Source organism: Myotis lucifugus, unplaced genomic scaffold (genome assembly GCF_000147115.1).
Source record: "Myotis lucifugus unplaced genomic scaffold, Myoluc2.0 scaffold_1259, whole genome shotgun sequence".
In the NCBI taxonomy this organism is placed as follows: domain Eukaryota; kingdom Metazoa; phylum Chordata; class Mammalia; order Chiroptera; family Vespertilionidae; genus Myotis; species Myotis lucifugus.
Window position 1 is genome coordinate 1 of NW_005872307.1, and position 20,035 is coordinate 20,035.

At 64.3% G+C, this 20,035-nt stretch overlaps 6 protein-coding genes, 1 long non-coding RNA gene and 1 other non-coding gene across 10 annotated transcripts in view; 4 read left to right on the forward strand and 4 right to left on the reverse strand.

The window, feature by feature from the left end:
• Window positions 1–28: 28 nt before the first annotated feature.
• On the forward strand, window positions 29–1,102 carry CUNH8orf82 (chromosome unknown C8orf82 homolog). The gene is made up of 2 exons (XM_006107564.3): window positions 29–304; window positions 523–1,102. The coding sequence occupies exons 1-2, from the start codon at window positions 277–279 to the stop codon at window positions 966–968; spliced, it is 474 nt and encodes a 157-aa protein (XP_006107626.2). The 5' UTR covers window positions 29–276; the 3' UTR covers window positions 969–1,102.
• A 161-nt stretch (window positions 1,103–1,263) lies between these two features.
• Window positions 1,264–5,730, forward strand: LRRC24 (leucine rich repeat containing 24). Of its 3 annotated transcripts, XM_023748295.1 has the most exons (5): window positions 1,297–1,343; window positions 3,012–3,318; window positions 3,454–3,732; window positions 3,889–4,057; window positions 4,710–5,730. In XM_023748295.1, the coding sequence occupies exons 2-5, from the start codon at window positions 3,151–3,153 to the stop codon at window positions 5,612–5,614; spliced, it is 1,521 nt and encodes a 506-aa protein (XP_023604063.1). In that variant the 5' UTR covers window positions 1,297–1,343; window positions 3,012–3,150; the 3' UTR covers window positions 5,615–5,730. The 3 variants fall into 3 exon arrangements, with proteins under 3 accessions (XP_023604062.1, XP_006107621.1, XP_023604063.1); XM_023748294.1 differs by having other exon boundaries at window positions 1,264–3,318; XM_006107559.3 differs by having other exon boundaries at window positions 1,264–3,318; window positions 3,898–4,057.
• Window positions 4,415–5,191, reverse strand: LOC111824361. Its single transcript, XR_002827448.1, has 2 exons — window positions 5,101–5,191; window positions 4,415–4,900 (listed from the first exon to the last, which is right to left on the reverse strand). It is a non-coding gene; the product is annotated as an uncharacterized LOC111824361 (long non-coding RNA).
• Window positions 5,731–6,001: 271 nt separating the features above from the next.
• LRRC14 (leucine rich repeat containing 14) lies at window positions 6,002–9,796 on the reverse strand. Its single transcript, XM_023748296.1, is given in 5 exon segments — window positions 6,002–7,113; window positions 7,200–7,372; window positions 7,375–7,404; window positions 7,406–7,793; window positions 7,974–9,796. Coding segments are annotated over 5 exon segments (1,488 nt in total). The 5' UTR covers window positions 8,303–9,796; the 3' UTR covers window positions 6,002–6,545.
• A 283-nt stretch (window positions 9,797–10,079) lies between these two features.
• On the forward strand, window positions 10,080–16,435 carry RECQL4 (RecQ like helicase 4). The gene is made up of 23 exons (XM_023748299.1): window positions 10,080–10,168; window positions 10,232–10,265; window positions 10,367–10,467; window positions 10,656–10,796; window positions 11,096–11,697; window positions 11,788–11,887; window positions 11,962–12,088; window positions 12,193–12,312; window positions 12,397–12,525; window positions 12,609–12,701; window positions 12,781–12,917; window positions 13,366–13,449; window positions 13,529–13,708; window positions 13,781–13,960; window positions 14,030–14,171; window positions 14,248–14,510; window positions 14,586–14,838; window positions 14,910–15,039; window positions 15,121–15,290; window positions 15,361–15,541; window positions 15,621–15,768; window positions 15,905–16,013; window positions 16,105–16,435. The coding sequence occupies exons 1-23, from the start codon at window positions 10,085–10,087 to the stop codon at window positions 16,227–16,229; spliced, it is 3,633 nt and encodes a 1,210-aa protein (XP_023604067.1). The 5' UTR covers window positions 10,080–10,084; the 3' UTR covers window positions 16,230–16,435.
• A 72-nt stretch (window positions 16,436–16,507) lies between these two features.
• MFSD3 (major facilitator superfamily domain containing 3) lies at window positions 16,508–18,495 on the reverse strand. The gene is made up of 5 exons (XM_014449586.2): window positions 17,624–18,495; window positions 17,202–17,349; window positions 16,995–17,119; window positions 16,813–16,922; window positions 16,508–16,728 (listed from the first exon to the last, which is right to left on the reverse strand). The coding sequence occupies exons 1-5, from the start codon at window positions 18,303–18,305 to the stop codon at window positions 16,555–16,557; spliced, it is 1,239 nt and encodes a 412-aa protein (XP_014305072.1). The 5' UTR covers window positions 18,306–18,495; the 3' UTR covers window positions 16,508–16,554.
• The window catches only part of GPT (glutamic--pyruvic transaminase), a 4,565-nt gene continuing 2,952 nt past the window's right edge, over window positions 18,423–20,035 (reverse strand). The window contains exon 9 of the mRNA XM_023748301.1: window positions 18,423–18,557. Coding sequence (XP_023604069.1) covers window positions 18,423–18,557 — 135 coding nt within the window. The remainder of the gene's footprint in view (window positions 18,558–20,035) is intronic.
• On the forward strand, window positions 19,264–19,391 carry LOC111824362. The gene has a single exon (XR_002827449.1). It is a non-coding gene; the product is annotated as a small nucleolar RNA SNORA11 (small nucleolar RNA).

Genomic DNA, 20,035 nt, shown 5'->3' on the forward strand with positions numbered 1-20,035 from the left:
GTGGCACCTGATTAGAAACGAGGTTCAAGACGCGGAAAAGGCCGCTTTAATGAACCTGTGTGCCAGGAAGCCGGGCCGGGTGCGGCCGATCCGGGGAATGGGAAGGGCCCGGGTTCCCTCTAGCGCTCCTCTGTACACGGTGTGCACAGGCGAGCACAGGAAGCGGACACAGGTCCGGCCCGGCCACAGGGACCCTCCCGCCTCGGGCAGGCGTCCGGCCGGGCTCATGGGCACCGCCTGTCCCTCTGTCTGCAGCTTTTCCTGGATGACTCCAAAATGAAGAACTTCATCACCTGTTTCAAAGGTACTGCTGTGCCCTCTCCACCTTCCTTCTCCCTTCGGGGAAGGCTTCGGAGGGTCCGCTTCCCAACCCCGCCCGCGGCAGGGGCTGGGCATCCTGAGCTCCCGAGCCCCGCTATCGAGTGAGGCCAGGGCGGCCCTCCCTGCCGGCGCCGGCCCCTGGCTTGGCCCTGGGGTAACGGGCCTGGCGTGGTGAGCAGCCCGTGTCCTTCGCCTCCCCAGACCTGCAGTTCCTGGTCACCTTCTTCTCCCGTCTGAGACCCAACCGCAGCGGGCGCTACGAGGCCTCCTTCCCCTTCCTCTCTCCCTGCGGCAGGGAGCGCAACTTCCTGCGCTGCGAGGACCGGCCCGTGGTCTTTACGCATCTGCTGGCTGCAGGCTCCGGGTCCCCGCGCCTCTCCTACTGCGGCGGCGGCGAGGCGCTGGCTGTGCCCTTCGAGCCCGAGCGCCTGCTGCCCCTGGCCACCAACGGGCGCCTGTACCACCCCGCGCCGGAACGCGCAGGGGGCGTAGGTCTGGTGCGCTCGGCCCTGGCCTTCGAGCTCAGCGCCTGCTTCGAGTACCCGCCCGGTGCGTCCGCGGTGCCCTCCCACGTGCACTGGCAGGGCCAACGCCTCCCCCTCACCATGGATCTGGCCCCGCTGCTGCTCGCCGCCCCCCAGCTCTGAGCGTCAGGCGGGAGGCCGCGGGCCCTGAGCGCCCCTCTCGCCCGCGTCGCTGCGCACGCGCCACCCGGAGAGCGCGCAGGCCGCGTGCGCGTGCGCGTCCGGGAGCATCTAGGCCCCGCCCCGCCCGGCGCTGTCCGAGGTGCTGCCGAGGCCGGTCCCCGACCGAATTCGGGAAGCGGCCCGGGCCTTTCTGCTCTCTCCCGATCTGGGGCATTCTCTGCTTCCGCTCGCGACGGCAGGCCCGGGCGACCGGGCGAGAGGCACAGGGGCTCCAGTGCGCTTGCGCGACCGGCGCCCGCCCCTCCCCCGCCCGGGCTGCTCCGTGGGCCGGGGCGCCGTGGGCTCGGCGGGGGAGCCGCGCCGCAGGAGCGTCAGGTGAGAGGGCGCCCGAACCAAGGTCAGCGGGCATGGGGCGGGATTGGGGCCGTCCACTACACGCACTGAGGACGTGCGACCTGGCGGGACCACGCCTTGCCCTGAATCGCCCAGAACAGACCCGTGCTCTGGGGATGCAGGCGAAGCCTTGGGGTACCTAGGTGCCTGGCTCGGTTTTCATTCTGCGCCCGATGGAGTCGCAGGGCTTCACCCCACCCCCCACCCCCCACCCCGCGCAGATGGGCGCCCTGGAGGCAGTGTCAGCCATCTCCAAGCCTATGCGTGACGCCCGGGCCCTACCCAGCCGGATTAGGGTTTGTCCGCCGAGTAAAAGGATTTGTGTGCGGGCCTCCCAGGCTCTTCCCGCCGGGGCCCTCATCCTTGCCCAGCTGGCCCTGTGACATGGATCCGCATCTAGGGGTGCCCGTATGAGCAGCAGCGCCCTGAATCCCGAGGAGGAAGCTAAGAACCTTCTCTACTGGAGAGGCCTTGCTCCTGGAAGATGGGTGTGGGCAAGCCCTTTTGCTCGAGGAGATGAGTGCCAGGGGCCAAGAGAAATCCCCTGGCTTCTTGGGGCTCGCAAACATCCTGAGACACCAAGGAGCTGCCTCTGCCTGGGCCAAAGCTACTCCATTAAAACTTTTGCTGTGCCTACTTCATCTCTAGTGACTTTAAATAATCACTTTAAGTCAAGATTTAAACAATCATTAAGGCCACCTAGTTCCTTTCTACAAGACTCACTCTTGATAGTGGAAAACCTGGTGAACAGGGGGGTGCTCAGAGCAGGTACCACTTGAGGTGGAGCTTGAGGCTGGGTAACAGCCAACCCTCTGCCCTGCCACCCTGGTTGGTTTCTCAGCCCAAGTCCCCACCTTTAAAATTGGACTCCTTGTGCCCGGAACTAGATCCAGACCTTCCCGTCTCTCTAGGATCACAGCTGCATGTGCATAAACACACTACATTCCTTCAGTCCAGAAAGTCACTGTTGGAACTATACTAGAAACCCAGTTGGTGGCCCAACCGTTCCAGGGCCCCACTGTCCCCCAAAAGAGGCACCTTTTGGGGAGCCAGCATGGAGAACACAGGTCCATAGCTTGGGAAATGTTCTTCCCTATCATTTGCTTCATCATCCTACTCTCACAAGTTCCCAGAGAACAAACCCTCATTCAGTAAGCTGTTCCACCCACCCCACTCCCAGGGCAGGACAAAGCAGGGCCTGGATTTTTCTGTGGCTCTTGACTCCTCTAAGACTAGTTCTGCCCTGCCTCCCATCAAGGACCTTATCCAGGGGGTACAAAAGGGACCTCTGCTCTGGGCCTCACAAGATCTCATGCCAGTCCCCAGAGAGCAGAGTCCAATGTACAAGGGGTGCTATTTGCCTCCCCCTCTGGCCCAGGCTTGGGAACAGCTCTGGACTTCACCACCCAAATGCTCCCAAGCCTGTATCACCATATCTTACACCAGCCTCTTGCAATGTAGGTCCAGAGTGGCTAGTTGGGAGGGTGTAGAGGGCGGTGCTACCTAGACAGACATGCCCCATGTGGCCTGTGTGCAAGACAGAGGACATCAGAAATTCAAAACTGGAACCTCATGTCCCAAATCCTTGACTGTTTTCGTTAAGAAAACGTTTTATCAGTTTCTTAAATTGATTTATAACTTTTCAAACAGTAGACACGGTGTGAGCTTCCATCCATGCTCTTCGCTGACTCTCAAGTGTTAGGGCAAGGCCTTGCCAAACTGTTTCAGGAAGTGCTTCCCATCCCGGGCCCCGTTGTAGCAAAGCTGGTGAGGAGGTTGGCCTCGGGAGATGGCCTCCGGAGCCCCGGCTCTGCTGCTGCTGTCGCTGCTCTGCCTGCCCAGTCTCCCGCCCGGATCCACCAGCTGCCCGGCTGCCTGCCGCTGCTACAGCACCACGGTGGAGTGTGGGGCCCTGGGGCTGCACGTTGTCCCGCCAGGAATCCCGCCTGGGACACAGGTGGGAACTGTGTGGGGCTGCGGGTGAGGAGGGAAGGGTGTGTGAGCCTCCCGGTGGGTAGATGGGAACCTTAGTTGGAGGAACACTCCCTCAGTGGGGTAAACACTGCCTGCCCTCCCTCCCTCTGGCCTGCAGACGCTGTTCCTGCAGGATAACAGCATCTCATGCCTGGAGCTGGGCATCCTGGCGCCCCTTGCCGCCCTTCACAGCCTCTACCTGCACAACAACAGCCTTCGCACCCTGGAGCCAGGCACCTTTCACGCACAGTCGCGCCTGCTGGAGCTCGCACTCACAGGCAACCAGTTGCGAGGCCTGCGCCTGGGGGCTTTTGCAGGCCTGGCTCAGCTGCGCATACTCTACCTGGCTGGTAACCAGCTGATGCAGCTGCTGGACTTCACCTTCCTGCATCTGCCGGTGAGGGGTGCGGGGAAAAGGGCAGGGATCCTCCTGTACTGTCAGCTGCTCGGAGGGGCTGGAGTTGTGAAGGGGACAAAAGTCAACCAGCCTAGCCTGGTAAGGAACATATCTCCTAGGGCCCCTTTCCCTGATGATCTGCTGTCCCTGCTTCAGCGACTGCAGGAGCTGCACCTGCAGGAAAACAGCATTAAGCTGCTGGAGGACCAGGCCCTGGCCGGGCTCTCCTCACTGGCACTGCTGGACCTCAGCAGGAACCAGCTGGGCACCATCAGCCATGAGACCCTGCAGCCCCTGGCCAGTCTGCAGGTCCTACGCCTCACAGGTACCTCTTCTGGAGCAAGGGGTCTCAAGCAAAGATATCAAGCCACAGTGCTGGCATTAGGGAGGAGGCCGTTATGTAGGGCAACCCAATGGCAGTGGCTCAAGAGCTGCACCCCCCCCCAGGGCAGCTCTGAAGGGCCACACCACTACCAGCAACCACAGCAGAATGCTGCCAGGAATGGGGGAGTTGGTAGGGGCACAGCTCAGAGAACTTTTGTAAGGAAGACAGAAAAGGTACAAGTCTCTAAACAGGAGACACAGTTGAGGGACTTGCACACTCTGGGGCCATCAGAGGGCAGGGAGGTAGAAACTAGAAAGATGAGGGCATTTCTAGGAGACAACACCTGAGAGACAAGGCTGACAGTATTTGCAAGGTTTTAGTGGTGGTGAGATGTCTATGTGGACACCAGGGTTCCCCCCAAATAGTAGGACTGGGAGGGACAAGAGACTGCCTAGATATCGTGAACTGAAGGGGCCAGGGAAGACTCGGCCCACACTCCAAGGAGCTTGTGCAGGGGTGGCAGGGGTCCCTGACTCGGGGCGGGGGGGGGGGGTAGTGAAGGGGCTCCTGCTCTGGCCAGTGGAACCCCAATTGCACAGGCTGTGGTCGCAGCTGCCCCTGGGCTACCTGCTCACCGCTGCTCTGTCCACAGAGAACCCATGGCGCTGTGACTGCGCGCTGCACTGGCTGGGAGACTGGCTCAAGGAGGCGGGGCAGAGGTTGCTCAGCTCCAGGGACAGGAAGATCGTGTGCGCAGAGCCTCCACGCCTGGCCCTCCAGAGTCTCCTGGACGTCTCTGGCAGCAGCCTCATCTGCATCCCACCTTCTGTGCACGTTGAGCCGCTGGAGGTGACAGCCAACCTGGGTGAGAACCTGCGGGTGGCCTGCCAGGCTTCCGGCTACCCGCAGCCCCTGGTAACCTGGAGAAAGGTGGCCCAGCCTCGCGAGGGACAACCACGGGCCCAGGCCCCGCCCGAAGGCGGGGTGCCAGGCCCAGGCGGGCACGGAGCCTCCGACACGGGCAGCGGCATGCTCTTTCTCACCAACATCACCCTGGCCCACGCTGGCAAGTACGAGTGCGAGGCCTCTAACGCCGGCGGCGCCGCTCGGGTGCCCTTTCAGCTCCTGGTCAACGTGTCCCAGCAGCAGCTGCAGGGGGCGCCCCCACCGGTGGCCGTGGGCCCCGCGCCCCTGCCCGAGGCGAGCAGCATGGCCTTCCGCGCCCTGGGGCTGGCCACGCAGACGGTGATCGCGGCGGCCATCGCGCTGCTGGCGCTGACGGCGATGCTGCTGGCGACCCTCATCTGTCGCCGGCGCCGGCGGCGGAAAAAGGCGCCCGGGCCGCCGGGGGAGGGCGCGCTGTTCGTCAACGACTACTCGGACGGGCCCTGCACCTCCGCGCAGCTGGAGGAGCTCCGCGGCGAGCGGGGCCACGAGATGTTCGTCATCGACCGCTCCAAGCCGCTCTTCGCCGAGGCCCCAGCACAGGGCGCGGCGCCCGGGCCGGCGCAGGGGTTCCCGCTGCAGCCTCCCTCCGCCTATGAGATCCACTGCTGAGGGCGGGGCGGGCGACGCGCGCTGATGACGCAGGCCCGGCGGATTGGCCAGTCGGCGGACTCCGTTCGCGCATGCTCCGGCGTGATCAGTAAAGGGTGGAAGCTGCGCGGTGTGAACCGAGCTGTGTGTGAGGTCTGGGGGCACCGAGGGCGAGGGGGGTGCAGGCACCCGGAGCGCCGTAGCTTTGCAGACACAAGTTTTGGGGTGCAAACGTTGGATGGCCAGGGAGGCTCCTAACACCCGCACTGAGGTTCTCCTCTCGTGCTGTGAAGATGCACAGACCTGCTGGGAGGGACCAGGGGAGGGAGAGCAGCCTGGAAGACAGTTGTTACCGGGGGCCATACTGGGTGTGGCAGCAGAGCCAGGGACAACTCGCTGACCAATGAGGACAGAAAAACAGCCACAAATTTAAGTTCCAAACACACTGCGCATTTGTACCGTAATAACAGGTCTGGCCCCAAAGCCCAGCCAACAGTCTCCTGAGTGCCAGGGCAGGGAAATCATGACAGGCCCCAGCGCAGAGGGCCAACCTCCTTGAAGCAGGCCAGTCCCAACTGCAACAGGGGCAGTCTGCTCTGGAAAAGGGCCCAGAGGGAACACCCTCTCAGCTCAGAGATGGGACCCCAGGAGCATTCTGAAGAGGACGAGGACACCAGAGGGTAGCCAAGTGCAGACTAAGCAAGCAGGGCTGGGCAGGGCTGGAATTCAGACCTCAGGCCCACAGACGGGTGAACAGTCAGGGGAGCAAGTGCAGGGCAAACTGCGCCGGGAGGGTCAAGGTGCACCCGAGGGGCACAAACCCAGACACCAGTGCCTCTGCGTCAGGCCTCTAACAGGGTCCCAGCCAAGGCTGTGCCTACCCAGGAGGGGGAGGGGCCTCCAGCAGCCCTGGACTCTGGGACAGCCTGTTTCTCACCCAGAAGCCCAGAGATCACAAACTGAAGTAGTCTGCAGCCAGGCGACCATAGATGTCCGTGGTCCAGACCACGTGGGCACGGCCTGAGGCTAGCAGCAGCTGGTGCAACTCAGCCTCCACACGGGCAAATTTCTCCTCATTGATGGAGGCCTCCAGCAGAACAGAGGCAGGTGGCGGCCAGGGCAGGCCCTCATAGCAGTCCACAGGGAAGGGGTGCACCACTGTGCGCAGCTCGGCCTGTGCCACCGAGTCCCGCAGGAGCTCCTTAAGACCTGCCATGGACAGTGGGTTGCCATAGAGGCCGAGGTAGCGGAGGCTGGCGCAGCGGGTCAGCACAGGGAGCATGGCCAGCAGCTGGGTATCAGCAAGCTGGCACTCAGTCAGCTCGAGGTGCAGCAGTGTGGCCGCCGCCGTCTGCAGCAGGCCCTGGAACGGCTCCAGCTGGCTGCCCGACAGGTCATTGCCACTCAGGTCCAACTTCTTGAGGTGGACGGCATGGGGGCTGCGTGCCAGGAAGCGCAGGTCCTCCGGCAGCAGAGCACAGAAGGCCAGCTCCAGGCTCTCCAGGGGGCTCTGCAGAGTGCTGCAGGCGAAGCAAGGGGTCATGAACAGGCAGGCAGGGGACAGTCGTGGGGAGGGGAGAGGCAGACAGTAGTAGGGCCCACTCACCTGAGCAGCTGGTCCAGCCGCCCTGAGAGGAGAGAGGAGCCCATGCTGAGCTCCCGCAGACAAGTGAAGCGGCCCATCTGGGCCAGGAAGTATCGGAAGTTGTCCTCGCCATCCACGGAGGGCTGCCGTGAGTTCCCCGTGTACATTAGTGCAAGCCGAAGGCTGGCCAAAGTGCTTGAAAACGGGCCACGTGTGGGATGATGACAGGACAGGCCCACCGCAGGCCCCAAGTTGTTGAAGCGCAGGTCCACACGGCGCAGGCAGCCTGCATCCAGAAGCTGCAGCAGGGCCACAGTGTTTCGCATGGGCAGGTCCTCAGCCCGCAGGTCCCGGCAGCAGAGCCGCAGCGGGCTGCCTGCGCTGCTACGGAGGGCCTCCCGCAGGAACGCATAAGAGGCCCGGTTCACCCGAAGGTCCACACGCACCTCCACGGGAGCGGGGCTCGGCCCAGGCTCCACAGTCCCGCCTTGCTGCTGCGCGATGCATGTGCGGGCCACGGCTGCTGTGCAGTCCCACATGCTCATGGTGCCGGGGTCCTGCTCCACACCGTCGTCCAGGAGGCCCGTCATGTCCAGCACCCGCAGTGCATGCTTCCTGGGAGCACAGGTGGGCTGAGAAAGGTGATAAGAGGGAGAGCCCACACCCAACCCCAGCCACCTTGGGACAGAAGCAACATGCCTGTTCCTGCACTGAGCTCTTAACACCAGCCTGAAACCTCTCTGGGGACCCTTTCTGCACATCCCAAGCCTGAGGGCCCCTCAGGTGAGCCCATACCTGCAGAAAGACCGTGTGCCAGCCTCAGCCTCTGGGGTGTGGAGCCGGGCTGTGAGCCCCAGGATCACAGCCTGCATGCTCTCTGTGCTGGGCCGCTCCTGCAGCAGGGCCCGGCTGCAATGGGCACACTCCTGCAGCAGCTGCTGGAAGCTGAGCAGGGGGAAGGGCCATGTGTGCACCAGTTCGCGTAGCACAACAGTCTTCTTGTCCATGAAGGCCACCTTGAACAGCAGGGGGAAGAGCTCGCGTGGGAGCAGGGGCAGAGCCTGGCAGGCCGCGGGCTGGCACTGGAGCACCTGCCGCGTGCTCAAGAACACAAGCGTGTGCATGGCGCCGGGCAGGGCAGGAGGCCACCTGCAGGGAAGAGACCTTCAGTGGGAGGACAGACCCCAGGCTACCACCTGCCACAGACTCCTCCACACACTAGTAGCAGGAAAGCCCAGCCCAGTGCCTGCCAGTCAGTGGTCAGTGGGACCACAGCTCTGAAGAGTAAGTGCTAGGTGCCTGGCAACGGGCTAGGCAGAGTGCAAAGGGGTACAAGGCCACACACACACACACACCCGTTCCCACACTCCAGAAGCACGGGGGCCTGTTTAGGAAAACAAAGCCATCAAGCAGCGGGGAATAGCATGGCCCCAGAGAGGACCCGCCCACCTGGTGTGCTTTGACAGCTGTTGCCTGCAGGGCCTCCCCCACCCTTACTTCAGGCCTCTCAAATTACAAAGCAGCTTATGAGAGATCCTCCCTCAAAAGTAAAATAAGGTTCTGGCCCCTCCCCCTCCACAAGCACTAGAAGGGTGGGATCCCGGGGAGAGGGCTGGAAGCTGCATCACAGTTCACTCCCGTACCCTCCTCAGAAGCTACTGCAGGCTGTCCCAGGACCCTGCGCAGCAGCAGAGAGGAGCTGGACGCACAGATGCTCCTCAATAAACACCAGGGCAAGTGTAAAGGACCGGGCCCAGGAAACAGAGTCCAGATGGCCTGAGTAACCCAAGCCCTCAACATGACCCTTCGTCCTAACTTCTATATCCAGACGTGTTGCTAGGCATGGACACCCCTGGAAAGCAACCCTCACCGACTGAGGGCCTTGGCAGCTGTCTAAACATCCCCCTCCTCCCTGAAGAACCAAGTCAAGAAACCAAGTTTCAAATCCATAGATGCAGGAGGCCCCAGGCCAGAAAACTGCTCAAACAGTTAGAGGCCACTGCAAAGGGGCATTCAAGCTAACGGGAGGCACAAAAAGATGCCTCCGGCCGCAGGAACCTGTGTCAGCGCTGCGGCTGAATCAGGGCACCTCATCCCCGAACTGCCGCCCGGCCCAGGAAGCAGAACAGATGACGAGGGACGAGGCCTCCCCGGCCAGGGCCGCAGCCTGGGTGATGGAAGCCTGGGCGGGGAAGGGCGTCTGGCCGCAGACCTCACACAGAGCCTAAGCCCTGAGCACAGCGGCTCCCGAGAAGCCCTGACGCCAGCCTCGGCCGCGCTCTGCCCGTGGACGAATCTCGCGAGGACGATGCATCCCTCGCCGAGAAAGGACAGACCCACCGAGCACCTGTCACGAGAGGAAACGCAAGCAGCCCGTGTGGTCGCCGGGGGAGGAGCCTCCGTGCGGCGGCTGCCGCCCCTCCGCCGGCCCGTCGTGCCCGGCGTTTCCCGAAGGCGCCCCGCCCCGCCTCCTGGCCTCGGGGAGGCGCTCGCCCCGACCCCTCCTCCTCCCGGCGCGTCGCCCCAGGGCCCGAGCCGTGCAGCCCGGTGGGGACCCGCGTCCTCTCCCGCCCACAGCCCCACCGCCCGCGTCCTGCGGCCTGGCAGGGCCGGGAGTGCACGGCCCCGCTCAGTCCCTGCAGGCGGCGCGCACTCACCGGCCCCGCAGCAGCCTCCGCCGCCGTCAGCACCGCCCCGCCCCGCCCCGCGCCGCGCGCCGCGATGACGTCGTCTTCCCCCATTGGCCGCCGCTCCAGGACCCCGGGGATTGGCTGCCCCAGCTTGCGTTGGCTCCGACGCCCCGCCCCCGACCGCGCCGAGTCCCCATTGGCTGCCGGCCGGCGGCGTCCTCGCGGCGGGAGAATCGCGGGGCGCCGAGCGGAGGCCGCGCGCGGGGCCGGCTCGCCATGGAGCGACTGCGGGAGGTGCGGGCGCTCCTGCAGGCGTGGGAGCGCGCGTTCCGGCGGCAGCGCGGGCGGCGGCCGGTGCAGGTACGGGCTGCCCGGGGGCGGGAGGCTGCTGGGGCGGCCCCGGCTGACGCGCTCCCTTCACAGGAGGACGTGGAAGCGGCTCCCGAGGAGACCCGCGGTGAGCGCCGGGCGGCGGGGCCACCGGGTGGGGGCACGAGGGGTGAGGGAGCCGAGCGGGCACCGCCGAGCCCTGACCCCTAACCCCTGGCCCGCCCCCAGCGCTCTACCGGGAGTACCGCGCCCTGAAGGAGACCCTGCTTCCGGCCAGCAGCGCTGGACCCCGCGGCCCGGTGCAGGCGCCCCCGGAGGCGGCCGAGGAGGTACCCGGGCCCCGTACCCTAGCCTCCCGGCGTAGCTTTCTGTGTGGCGGGAGCTCCGTGGGGCACAGAATTTGGGGGAAGGGGTGGAGGGCCCGGCTCCCTCCCGGTCTCGGAGGGACTGGGGCGAGGGGCAGGAGACACCTCTGTCCCCTACACCAGCCTTGCCGACCCCACTGCCTCCTCTGCAGGTGCCCGAGCCCAGCTGCTGGGGGTCCCACCTGAATCGGGCTGTCACCCAGAGTCTCCCCGCTGCTGCCGGGCCGAGCCCTCGCGGGTCTGTGCCGGACTATGGGAAGCGGCTCAAGGCGAACCTGAAGGACGCTCTGCAGGTGAGGACAAGAGCCACGGAGACGTCCACCCGGGGTCCAGAACTACCCTCGGCCCAGGGGCAGGACCAGCAGACACCCCCCCACCCCCCACAGGTGCCCCTGCTCCCACCAGCGCGCACACACGCCTCCCGCACTAACCAGGCCTCGGCTTCTGAAAGGAGGTCACAGTCAGTTTCTTCTCTCAGCTTCCTTTCCATCCCGGCCACACTGAGGGGTTAGGCGGGGACTCTGCAGGTTGCAGGATCTTTGGCCGCCCAGGGCCTGAACTCCTGCTTGCTTGTCTGTCCTCCTCTTTCCAGGCTGGGCCAGCCCTGCGCCGAATACCCCGGCCTCCGCAAAGACCCCCACCCACGGTGCCTTCCCCAGGGCTGCCAGCTGCAGGGGCTTCCCCCGCGTCTCCTGAAGAAGTCAGTGAGGTGCTGCCCCAGCTCCCCAGGCCCCAGCTAAGGCCAGGCCGGCTCCAGCAGCTGCAGGAGTCCCTGAGCCTGCGGCTGGGCTCCCTCGATCCTGGCTGGCTACAGAGGTGTCACGAGACCGAAGGTTTTCTGGGGACTTCTGAGGCCTGCCAGCCTGTCCCGGGTACAGGGGAGCCACCGCCCCTGACTTCAGGTGTTCCCTCTGATCCTGGCCCCAGCACAGGCCCTGAGGCACCTTTTCTGGGCTCAGAGGCTCCAGCTATGAAGGTACCTGGGGTCAGTGCAGGGAACCCCCTACTGGGCGGCAGTCAAGGCAAGAAGCGGAGAAAGAGTGGGGAGTTAAAGGGGACCGCTGCTGCACAGGCCCGTCAGCACAGCAGCCAAGAAGGCTCCCCACCAGAGGGAGCTAGGGCTGTACTGCACGCAGAAGACTGTCCAGGGGAGCCCACTCAGGCGCAGCTCCTCACCGGCCCCTCAGCCCCCAGGTAATGCAATTCAGCCTCCCAGCAGGGTCCCCTTGAGTTGGGCCAAGGTGGGGATGCTATGGGCAAGGCACACCTGTATGTCCCTTCTAGGCCAGCTGCCCGGGACAGGGGTAATTACGTTCGGCTCAACCTGAAGCAGAAACGCTATGTTTGGGGCCCAGCCCTGCGTGGCAGACTCCTCCGAAAGCAGGTGAGGTTGTGGCAGGCACTCCCCTCACCCCTCCTGCCTCTCGCCCTGTGACCTTCCTTTGTGCCCCACCCCAGGCATGGAAGCAGAAATGGAAGAAGAAGGCGGAACATTTGGGGGGTGGTCAGTCCAACGCCCCAGTCAAGGATTCTTGCTTCCGGTGTGGGCAGCTCGGCCACTGGGCATCCCAGTGCCCCAGACCAGGTGAGGCTTCTGTGCTGGTGTGTTGGGCCAACACTGCTTGGAGAGGGTGTTGTGCTCTTTGGGGTCTGACTGAAGCAAAAAGCCCTCCTAACTCCGTACCCCAGGCCCAAAACCTACCCGGGTCCCCAAGAAGGAGGGTGGCGAAGAGGAAGATGACATGCAGATGCTGCCCACGTTAGAGGCAGTAGCCCAGAGGACACACACTGCCTGCGGCCAGCTCCGTGGTGAGTGGAAGCCGCCTTCTTGCTAGAATGACACCAGACCAGCCTAGAGCTCCCATAACACCCTCTCCTGTCCACCCCCCACAGGTGAGGAAGATACAGATCCTGCTGGGTCTGAGTTGCTAGTGCCCATGGAGGCACCTGTGCCTGGGGGACCCTGCCCATCCCCAGCTGTGCCGCCACTCTACCTGCCGGGTCCCTTGGGGCAGGTGGCAGGTGAGCAGATGCCTACCAGCCTAGGACCTTTACCGAAAGGTGGGGGCGACTTGGCCATGCTGACCCAACATCTGTGTACACAGCGACGCCAGTTGAGGTGTTGCAGGCCCTGGAGCAGCTGGGGCACCGAGCCTTCCGCCCTGGGCAGGAGCACGCAGTCATGCGAATCCTGTCTGGTGAGCATGGCTGCCAGGGGAGGGAGGCGGGGCTGAGGCCAGGCTGCAGAGCCTCACTGCTGACCTGGCTCCCGTCCAGGCATGTCCACACTGCTGGTGCTGCCCACCGGTGCTGGCAAGTCCCTGTGCTACCAACTCCCTGCGCTGCTCTACGCCCAGCGAAGCCCCTGTCTCACGCTGGTCATCTCTCCTCTCCTGTCCCTCATGGACGACCAGGTGTGTGCACAGGCCCAGCAGCACAGCAGCCAAGGACACACAGGACCCTCAGGTGTGGGTGGAAGGCACGCACCGGCACCCAGGCTTTGCTGTCCCTTTGAGCTGCTGCTTCTTACCCACCGGCGTCCTGGAGCTGTGGGGGTCCCGACAGTTCTCGGCCCACCAGCTCTGTCCAAGCCCTCAGCCTGGAAGTGGCCTGAGGGCAGCAGAGACATGGCTGGCCAGAACCTCCCCTAAAAGGAGACATCCTCAATGAGGCCTGTCTGTTCCCAGAGCCTGAGCCCAGGCCCAGCGGCAGCCCCGAACTCTTAGTTCCAGAGTCTGGGTGTTTTCTCCTCATAAGACGTGGGGTGGATGCAGCAGTCACTATCGAGCTGAGCGACTGGGAGAGGCATTTGGGGGAGGCCGGGCTGGATGGCCTCCAACAGACTGGCTCCTGTGTCTGCAGGTGTCCGGCCTGCCCCAAGGCCTGAAGGCGGCTTGTGTACACTCGGGCATGACGAGGAAGCAGCGAGACTCCGCCCTGCAGAGGGTGAGGGGCCTCCCAGAGCAAGACCCTTGGGGGCGACAGGCAGGGCCCCGGGCAGTGGTCCTGACCTTGCTGTTCACAGGCTCGGGCAGGCCAGGTACACGTGCTGATGCTGTCACCCGAGGCATTGGTTGGAGCTGGGACCGGGAGCCCTGCCTGCCTCACTCAGCTGCCCCCAGTGGCCTTTGTCTGTATTGACGAAGCCCACTGCCTCTCTCAGTGGTCCCACAACTTCAGACCCTGCTATCTACGTGTCTGCAAGGTGAGCCTTGTCCTGAATACGGGTGAGTAGGTCGGGGGGGAGTGGGCGTCCTTACTGCCCCGCTCTGCACAGGTGCTGCGGGAAAGCCTGGGCGTGCGCTGCTTCCTGGGTCTCACAGCCACGGCCACACGCAGCACCACTCTCGACGTGGCCGAGCACCTGGGCATAGCCAAGGAGGGTGTCCTCAGGGGACCGGTCACCATCCCTGCCAACCTGCACCTTTCTGTGTCCATGGACAGGGACCCAGACCAGGTAGGTATGCACACACCCGGTAGAGGCTTTGTTTCCCGACTGTCCACGCTGACCACTGTCCCTCGCCAGGCTCTGGTGACACTGCTACGGGGGGACCGCTTCCGCACCCTGGACTCCGTCATCGTCTACTGCAACAGGCGTGAGGACACTGAGCGTGTCGCCGCTCTGCTGCGCACCTGTTTGCCCGAGGCTAGGGCTCCCGGGCCTGGAGGTGAGGCTGGGCAGGGCTGTGCCCCACAGACTTTCCCATGCAGACAGCCCACCAACCATCTGTGTCTTTCCTGCAGGCCAGGCCCCGGAGGCTGTGGCTGAAGCCTACCATGCTGGCATGTGCAGCCGGGAGCGGCGGCGGGTGCAGCGGGCCTTCATGGAGGGCCGGTTGCGGGTGGTCGTGGCCACAGTGGCCTTTGGGATGGGATTGGACCGGCCAGATGTGCGGGCTGTGCTGCACCTGGGGCTGCCCCCGAGTTTTGAGAGCTACATTCAGGCCGTGGGCCGGGCTGGGCGTGATGGGCAGCCCGCACACTGCCACCTCTTCCTGCAGCCCCAGGTTGGTGCCCACCAGCTCGAACTCCCTCCCACCCCCCAGTGCCACGGCCACACGCTCACAGCCGTCCTGCTGCAGGGCGAGGACCTTCGGGAGCTGCGCAGACACGTGCATGCCAACGCCATTGACTTCCTTGCTGTGAAGAAGCTGGTGCAGCGTGCGTTCCCGCCCTGCACCTGTGCCCAGCGGCGGTCTGAGCAGGAGGGAGGCGAGAGACAGGAGGGGTGCTCCTCCAAGCAACCCAGCCATGAGCCAACAGCCCGGTGCCCGGGCCACAAGCGGGCACTCCCAGTGCAGCCGACAGTGCAGGCTCTGGACATGCCTGAGGAGGGTGAGGAACCGGGGCAGGGGTTGGGGGGCACCTCACAGCCCCATGTGCCCTGAGCCCCACTCTTCCCCCAGTCATTGAGACTCTTCTGTGCTACTTGGAGCTGCACCCACAGCACTGGCTGGAGCTGCTGGCACCCACCTACACTCGCTGCTGCGTGCGATACCCTGGGGGCCCCACCCAGCTCCAGGCCCTGGCCAGCAGGTGAACACACGTCCTATCCCAGAACGGTGACAGGGACAGAGGACTAGGGCTACCAATCACTCACACCTCCCCCTGGCATAGGTGTGTCCCCTTGGCTGCGTGCTTGGCCCAGCAGCTGCCTGGGAACACAGGTGGGGGAAGCAGCACTGTGGAGTTTGACGTGGTCGAGCTGGTGGACTCCATGGGCTGGGAGCTGGCCCCCGTGCGGAAGGCCCTCCACCAACTGCAGTGGGACCCGGAGCCCAGGAAAGGTGCGCCCCCACCCTTGGCCCTGCCTGCCACCTGCCTGCCCACCTGCCCATCTGACACGCTCTTTGGCAGGTGTGCCTCGGGGCACAGGGGTGCTGGTGGAGTTCAGCGAGCTGGCCTTCTACCTGCACAGCCCTGGAGACCTGACCGCCCAGGAAAAGGACCAGATCTGTGGCTTCCTTCATGACCGAGTGCAGGCCAGAGAGCGGGAGGCCCTGGCCTGCCTGCGCCTTATGTTCCAGGCCTTTCACAGGTGCAGGGGTGGGTGGGCAGAGCGTGGTTCCCCCACCCCCACCCCAGGGGCTGGCTCTGACGAGCTCATCCCACCCCAGCGTAGCCTTCCCCAGCTGCGGGCCATGCTTGGAGAAGCCGGACGATGACCGCAGCACCAGGCTCAAGGCCCTGCTCAGCCACTACTTTGAGGAAGAGGGGCCAGGGGGTGAGGAGGAAGCACAGGGCCCAGAGCCGGGACAGGTCAAGGTGAGTGCTAGCCACTCCTGGGCCCGGGGCAAGGTCAGGCAGCCAAACGCCTGTGTGCACACCTCCTGCCCGGCCCCCGGCCGTGGAGCTTGGTGGTCTGGAAGCTCAGGTTGTGCTGACACGCTCCCACCCTCAGCTCCAGGACTGGGAGGACCAGATCCGCAGGGACATCCGCCACTTCCTGTCCTCGTGGCCAGAGCAGCAGTTCTCAGGCAGGGCTGTGGCCCGCATCTTTCATGGCATCGGTGAGGGCCTGGGCGGCTCAGCTCCACCGGGCGGGCAGGGGGCTGGACCCAGTTGACAGTCCTCAGGGCCATGTACCCCATTCCACCGCAGGAAGCCCCTGCTTTCCAGCCCAGGTGTATGGACGGGACCGGCGCTTCTGGAGGAAGTACCTGCACCTGAACTTCCACGCCCTGATCAAGCTGGCCACCGAGGAGATCCTGCTGTGGGGCCGCTGACACCTGGCCGCAGGCAGGCCCTGTCCCCCATGTCAGACACAGGTGTGAACAGGCACATGGAGAGTGGCAGGTGCAAGACCCAAGACGAGGGGCTATCAGTGGCTGGGACAGTGACTGACCTCCTTGGACAAAGCCTACTGCCCGGAATGTGGGCACAAGGAGCCCCCAAAACACAAAATAAAAGATGCTGGAGTTGTTGCAGGGACCCTCCTTTTCGGTGGGGCGGTGCCGCAGTCTGGACAGCCTTGAGCACCACACATCCCAGACAGACACAGGCCGGCTGGCCGGTCACACTTGGCTTTACTGACTAGTCTTACCACCCAGCTCAGGCCAGGGCTCTGGGTGCCAGGCTCAGGTACAGAATGGGTATGGCTGAGAGAGCAAGGAAGAGCGAGAAACAGAGGTGCAGGCCCAGGCTGTCGGCCAGGGCTCCCGCCAGTGTGCCCAGCAGCAGCTTGCCCAGCAGCTCCAGTGTGGCCAGGAGGCTGTAGTGTGTGGCCTGGGTGGGGAGGGGGGGAGGAAGTTAGGACTTGCTTGGACCTCAGCCCTGCATCCCCCTGGTGTCCTGACCATGACCCCTCACCTGCAAGGCACTGGGTGCCAGCTGGCTGCAGCACATCATCAGAGTGAAGGTGGCGGTTGTGACCAGGCCCCCCAAGAAGTGCTGCAGACACAGGCTCAGCAAGACTGCCCCTGGGAGGACCAGAGTCAGCAGGGCCCAGGATGTACAGTGTTCTTCCCCCGTGCCCATGCCCAGCCCCTCACCTCTCAGGACTGTGCCAGGGTCCAGCCTGGCCCACGGGGTGTCTAAGTAGAAGAGCAGAGTGGTCTGACAGGCAAGGCCTCCAAGACGGAACTGAAGTACTGACCTCAGCAGGGGAAGCAGCTTCCTGGGGTGGGGAGACTGGGCAGGTCAGGGGTTTTGGGAGATTGGGGGTGAGCAGGTGAGTGGGACAGGCTGAGAAGGCTCACCGGTGTCCAGACAACAGGGCCCCACCCAGGGACGAGCCAGCAATGGAGCAGGCCACGGCACCCACACTGTTCCACAGCCCCAGCTCCGGGGCGGAGAGGCCTCGGTCCAGCAAGAGGAGTGGGAACAGGCTGCTGGCACCCTGCTCACCTGTGGGGAGAACATGAGTAGGAGTACAACCGCCTCCCTTTTCCACCTGGGACCTTGGTCATGCTCCCCAGCGGCTGCTACCCTGCTCTGGTACTGATGGTAGAAAGGGCATCAGCAGGACCCAGGGACTGTGGCTGGAGCTCAGTGGCACAACATAAAGCCCCGCTGTTGGGCGTAGCCCAGAAGAGGACAGCCCTGCCAGTGGTTCCAGGGTTCCTGGGGACCCCCTGGAGGTCCCCACCCCTACCATCGCCTGACTCAAGCCCTCACTCACCCAGCTTGTAGGTGAGCACAAAGCCGGCGGTCCACAGGGTCCCGGACACAGCGAGCAAGTCCTGCAGAAGGTGCAGGGTGTGTGGGGGGAGTTCTGAAGGCTGAGGCGAGGGCAATTGTCGCAAGGCGGGTGTAGCCCAAGCCAGGGCAGCAGCCAGCCAGTAGGTGGCAGCCAGGAGCAGAAACAGCTGGGGCCAGGAGAGGGTGGGCACCAGGGCCAGCAGCCCACCACCCGCCAGCACCGACCCCAGCTTGTACGAAACCACCTGCACGGTATTGCCAGGCCCCAGCTCCGCCGGTTCCAGGAGCTGCATGGCTAGTGTGTCGAGGGCAACGTCCTGCACGGCTGCACCCAGGTTTAGCAACAGCAGCAGCCCCGCCACAGTAACCGGAAGGTCCGCCTGGCCACCTTCAGCCGGAGGCAGAGCTGCCAGCAGCCCGCACACCAGGCCCAGAGCAGCCGTGCTGAGCGTCAGCCAGGCCCTGGGGGAGCCCCGCGTGCCCACCAGCGGGGCCCACACCAGCTTGAACAGCCAGGGCGCATACAGCACCTTGGTCAGTCCCACGCGAGTCAGGGAGAGGCCGCCCGCTCGCAGCAGCACGGGCAGCAGGCCAGACTGCAACCCGTAGGGCAGGCCCTGCACCAGGTAGAGGCCGGCCAGCGGCAGCAGCTTCCCACGCATGGCCCGGGCTGGGGCCGAGTTCAAGGCTGGGCCTGGAGCGGGACGGGCAAAACGGTTCCGTGTCTGGTCTGGTCAAGGGTCACAGGCGGCATGGCCTTTGGACTGGGCCGGGCGGGGTCAGGGATAGACTGGCGTCCGACCGGCAGAGCCGAGCCGCAGGCCGTGCTCCGCTCCCGGGACCCCGTGGGCCATAGAGCACCAGCGGGCCAGAGCGGCCGAGTGCGCCGGCGCCCCCGGTGGCCCACCTGGGTACTGCGTCCGGAGCAGAAAGCGGCAATGCGACCCATTCTGGTCCTTCTCGGTTGTCAGGTCCGCCCCCAGACCTCCGGGACCTAGACCCAAACGCTGCACAAGTGTTTCCCGGCATCTGCCCAGTGGCCGCAGTCTCTCCAGCACCCCCTCTGCTCCCCAAGGAGGAACTGGTTCAAGTTACACTGTCCGGCCAAGGCCCTGGCTGTGCTTGCGTTTCAGCAGCTCCCATGCCCAGCCCACTCCAGCTGGCCCTGCGGAGACACGTCCCTCCAAGCGGAAGCCAAATGTGGGGTCTTTTGTGGCCTCTCCTGCCCAGAGCTGCACACACACACACCCGTGGGCAAGAACTGCCTCGGGTTTCTGAGCCCGTGGGTCCCTGAAGCTGACCCTAGACTAGGATCTAGGCCCGGCCTAGATCCACCTGCAGGCTCGAATCAATGCGCTCCCTCAACTGCTGGGGTCACCGTGAGTGGGTTTCCTGTTATTTCTTGCATATTTTGGGGTCCCAAGTTTCCTCGTCTTTAAAATAGGGACTGCAGCCCTGGCCATGTGGCTCAGTTGGTTGAGCGTTGTCCCATGCGCCAGAGGTGGCCAGATTCCCGGTCAGGGCAATGCCTGTTGCAGGCCAGTAGAGGGCGGGCAGGAGGCTGCCAATCGATGGTCCTCATGGATGTTTCCCTCTCTCTAAAATCAATAAAAAAATCTATGGGTGTGGAGAGAGCAGAGCGCCTGAAGAATGGCTTCTCTGTGTACAACACATCCAACAGCAACTTGGGCTTACTCCTCAGGGTGGCAGAATACTATGGCCTTCCTGTGACATTATGCCCTATACATAAAAATAAAAAAATAAAATCAATAAAAAATATTTTAAAATGAATAAATAAAATAGGGACTACCATGCCTCCCTCAGCGACAACAGCAGGCATCATCTGCATGTTCCAGTGGCAAGGACACGGGGCTGCCCACCTCCCGTCCCGGGTCCTCCAGCCCAGCCAACCCGGGCGTCGCCTCAGCATCGCACCTGCTCGCTTCACCCCGGGGGCTCTGGCTCGGGAGGGCCTCCCCTCACTGCCTCCCAGCCCTCCGGCCGCATGTACACGCCGATGCCACACACAGTCACCACACGCTTCTAACACAACCCTGGCGGAGAGACCCATTTGTTCCTCGGCTCCCCCAGCAGCCCGCGGGGCAGTCAGGACACCAAGCCTGTCGCTGAGCCCCCGCGGGCAGAGCCAGACCCCGCCGGCGGCGCTGCGATGGCGGAAGGAAGGGTACGGCCGCTCCTCTGGGCGGCAGACAGGCCCCAGGAGGCCGGGAAGGCGCACACAGGGGTGCACACCGCCAAGCGTCAGGCTCTCACAGCTTTATTAGAGGCCGGCAGGGGGGCACGTGCCCAGCCCACAGGTCGCGGGGCACCTCGAACCCAGGCCACTGTCACCCAGGCCCGGTCCCCAGCGCGCTCAGGAGTACTCGCGGGT

Coding starts and splice junctions, on each gene's coding strand:
- LRRC24 (XM_023748294.1), top strand. CDS start 3,151: ATGGCCTCCGGAGCCCCGGCTCTGCTGCTGCTGTCGCTGCTCTGCCTG. Junction 3,733..3,888: donor TCACCTTCCTGCATCTGCCG/GTGAGGGGTGCG, acceptor TCCCTGCTTCAG/CGACTGCAGGAGCTGCACCT. Junction 4,058..4,709: donor GCAGGTCCTACGCCTCACAG/GTACCTCTTCTG, acceptor CTCTGTCCACAG/AGAACCCATGGCGCTGTGAC.
- RECQL4 (XM_023748299.1), top strand. CDS start 10,085: ATGGAGCGACTGCGGGAGGTGCGGGCGCTCCTGCAGGCGTGGGAGCGC. Junction 10,266..10,366: donor GGCTCCCGAGGAGACCCGCG/GTGAGCGCCGGG, acceptor GCCCGCCCCCAG/CGCTCTACCGGGAGTACCGC. Junction 13,450..13,528: donor GAGACTCCGCCCTGCAGAGG/GTGAGGGGCCTC, acceptor TGCTGTTCACAG/GCTCGGGCAGGCCAGGTACA.
- CUNH8orf82 (XM_006107564.3), top strand. CDS start 277: ATGAAGAACTTCATCACCTGTTTCAAAG. Junction 305..522: donor CTTCATCACCTGTTTCAAAG/GTACTGCTGTGC, acceptor TCGCCTCCCCAG/ACCTGCAGTTCCTGGTCACC.
- MFSD3 (XM_014449586.2), bottom strand. CDS start 18,305: ATGCGTGGGAAGCTGCTGCCGCTGGCCGGCCTCTACCTGGTGCAGGGC. Junction 17,350..17,623: donor TGTGCTCACCTACAAGCTGG/GTGAGTGAGGGC, acceptor TTCTCCCCACAG/GTGAGCAGGGTGCCAGCAGC. Junction 17,120..17,201: donor GCCCTGTTGTCTGGACACCG/GTGAGCCTTCTC, acceptor TCCCCACCCCAG/GAAGCTGCTTCCCCTGCTGA.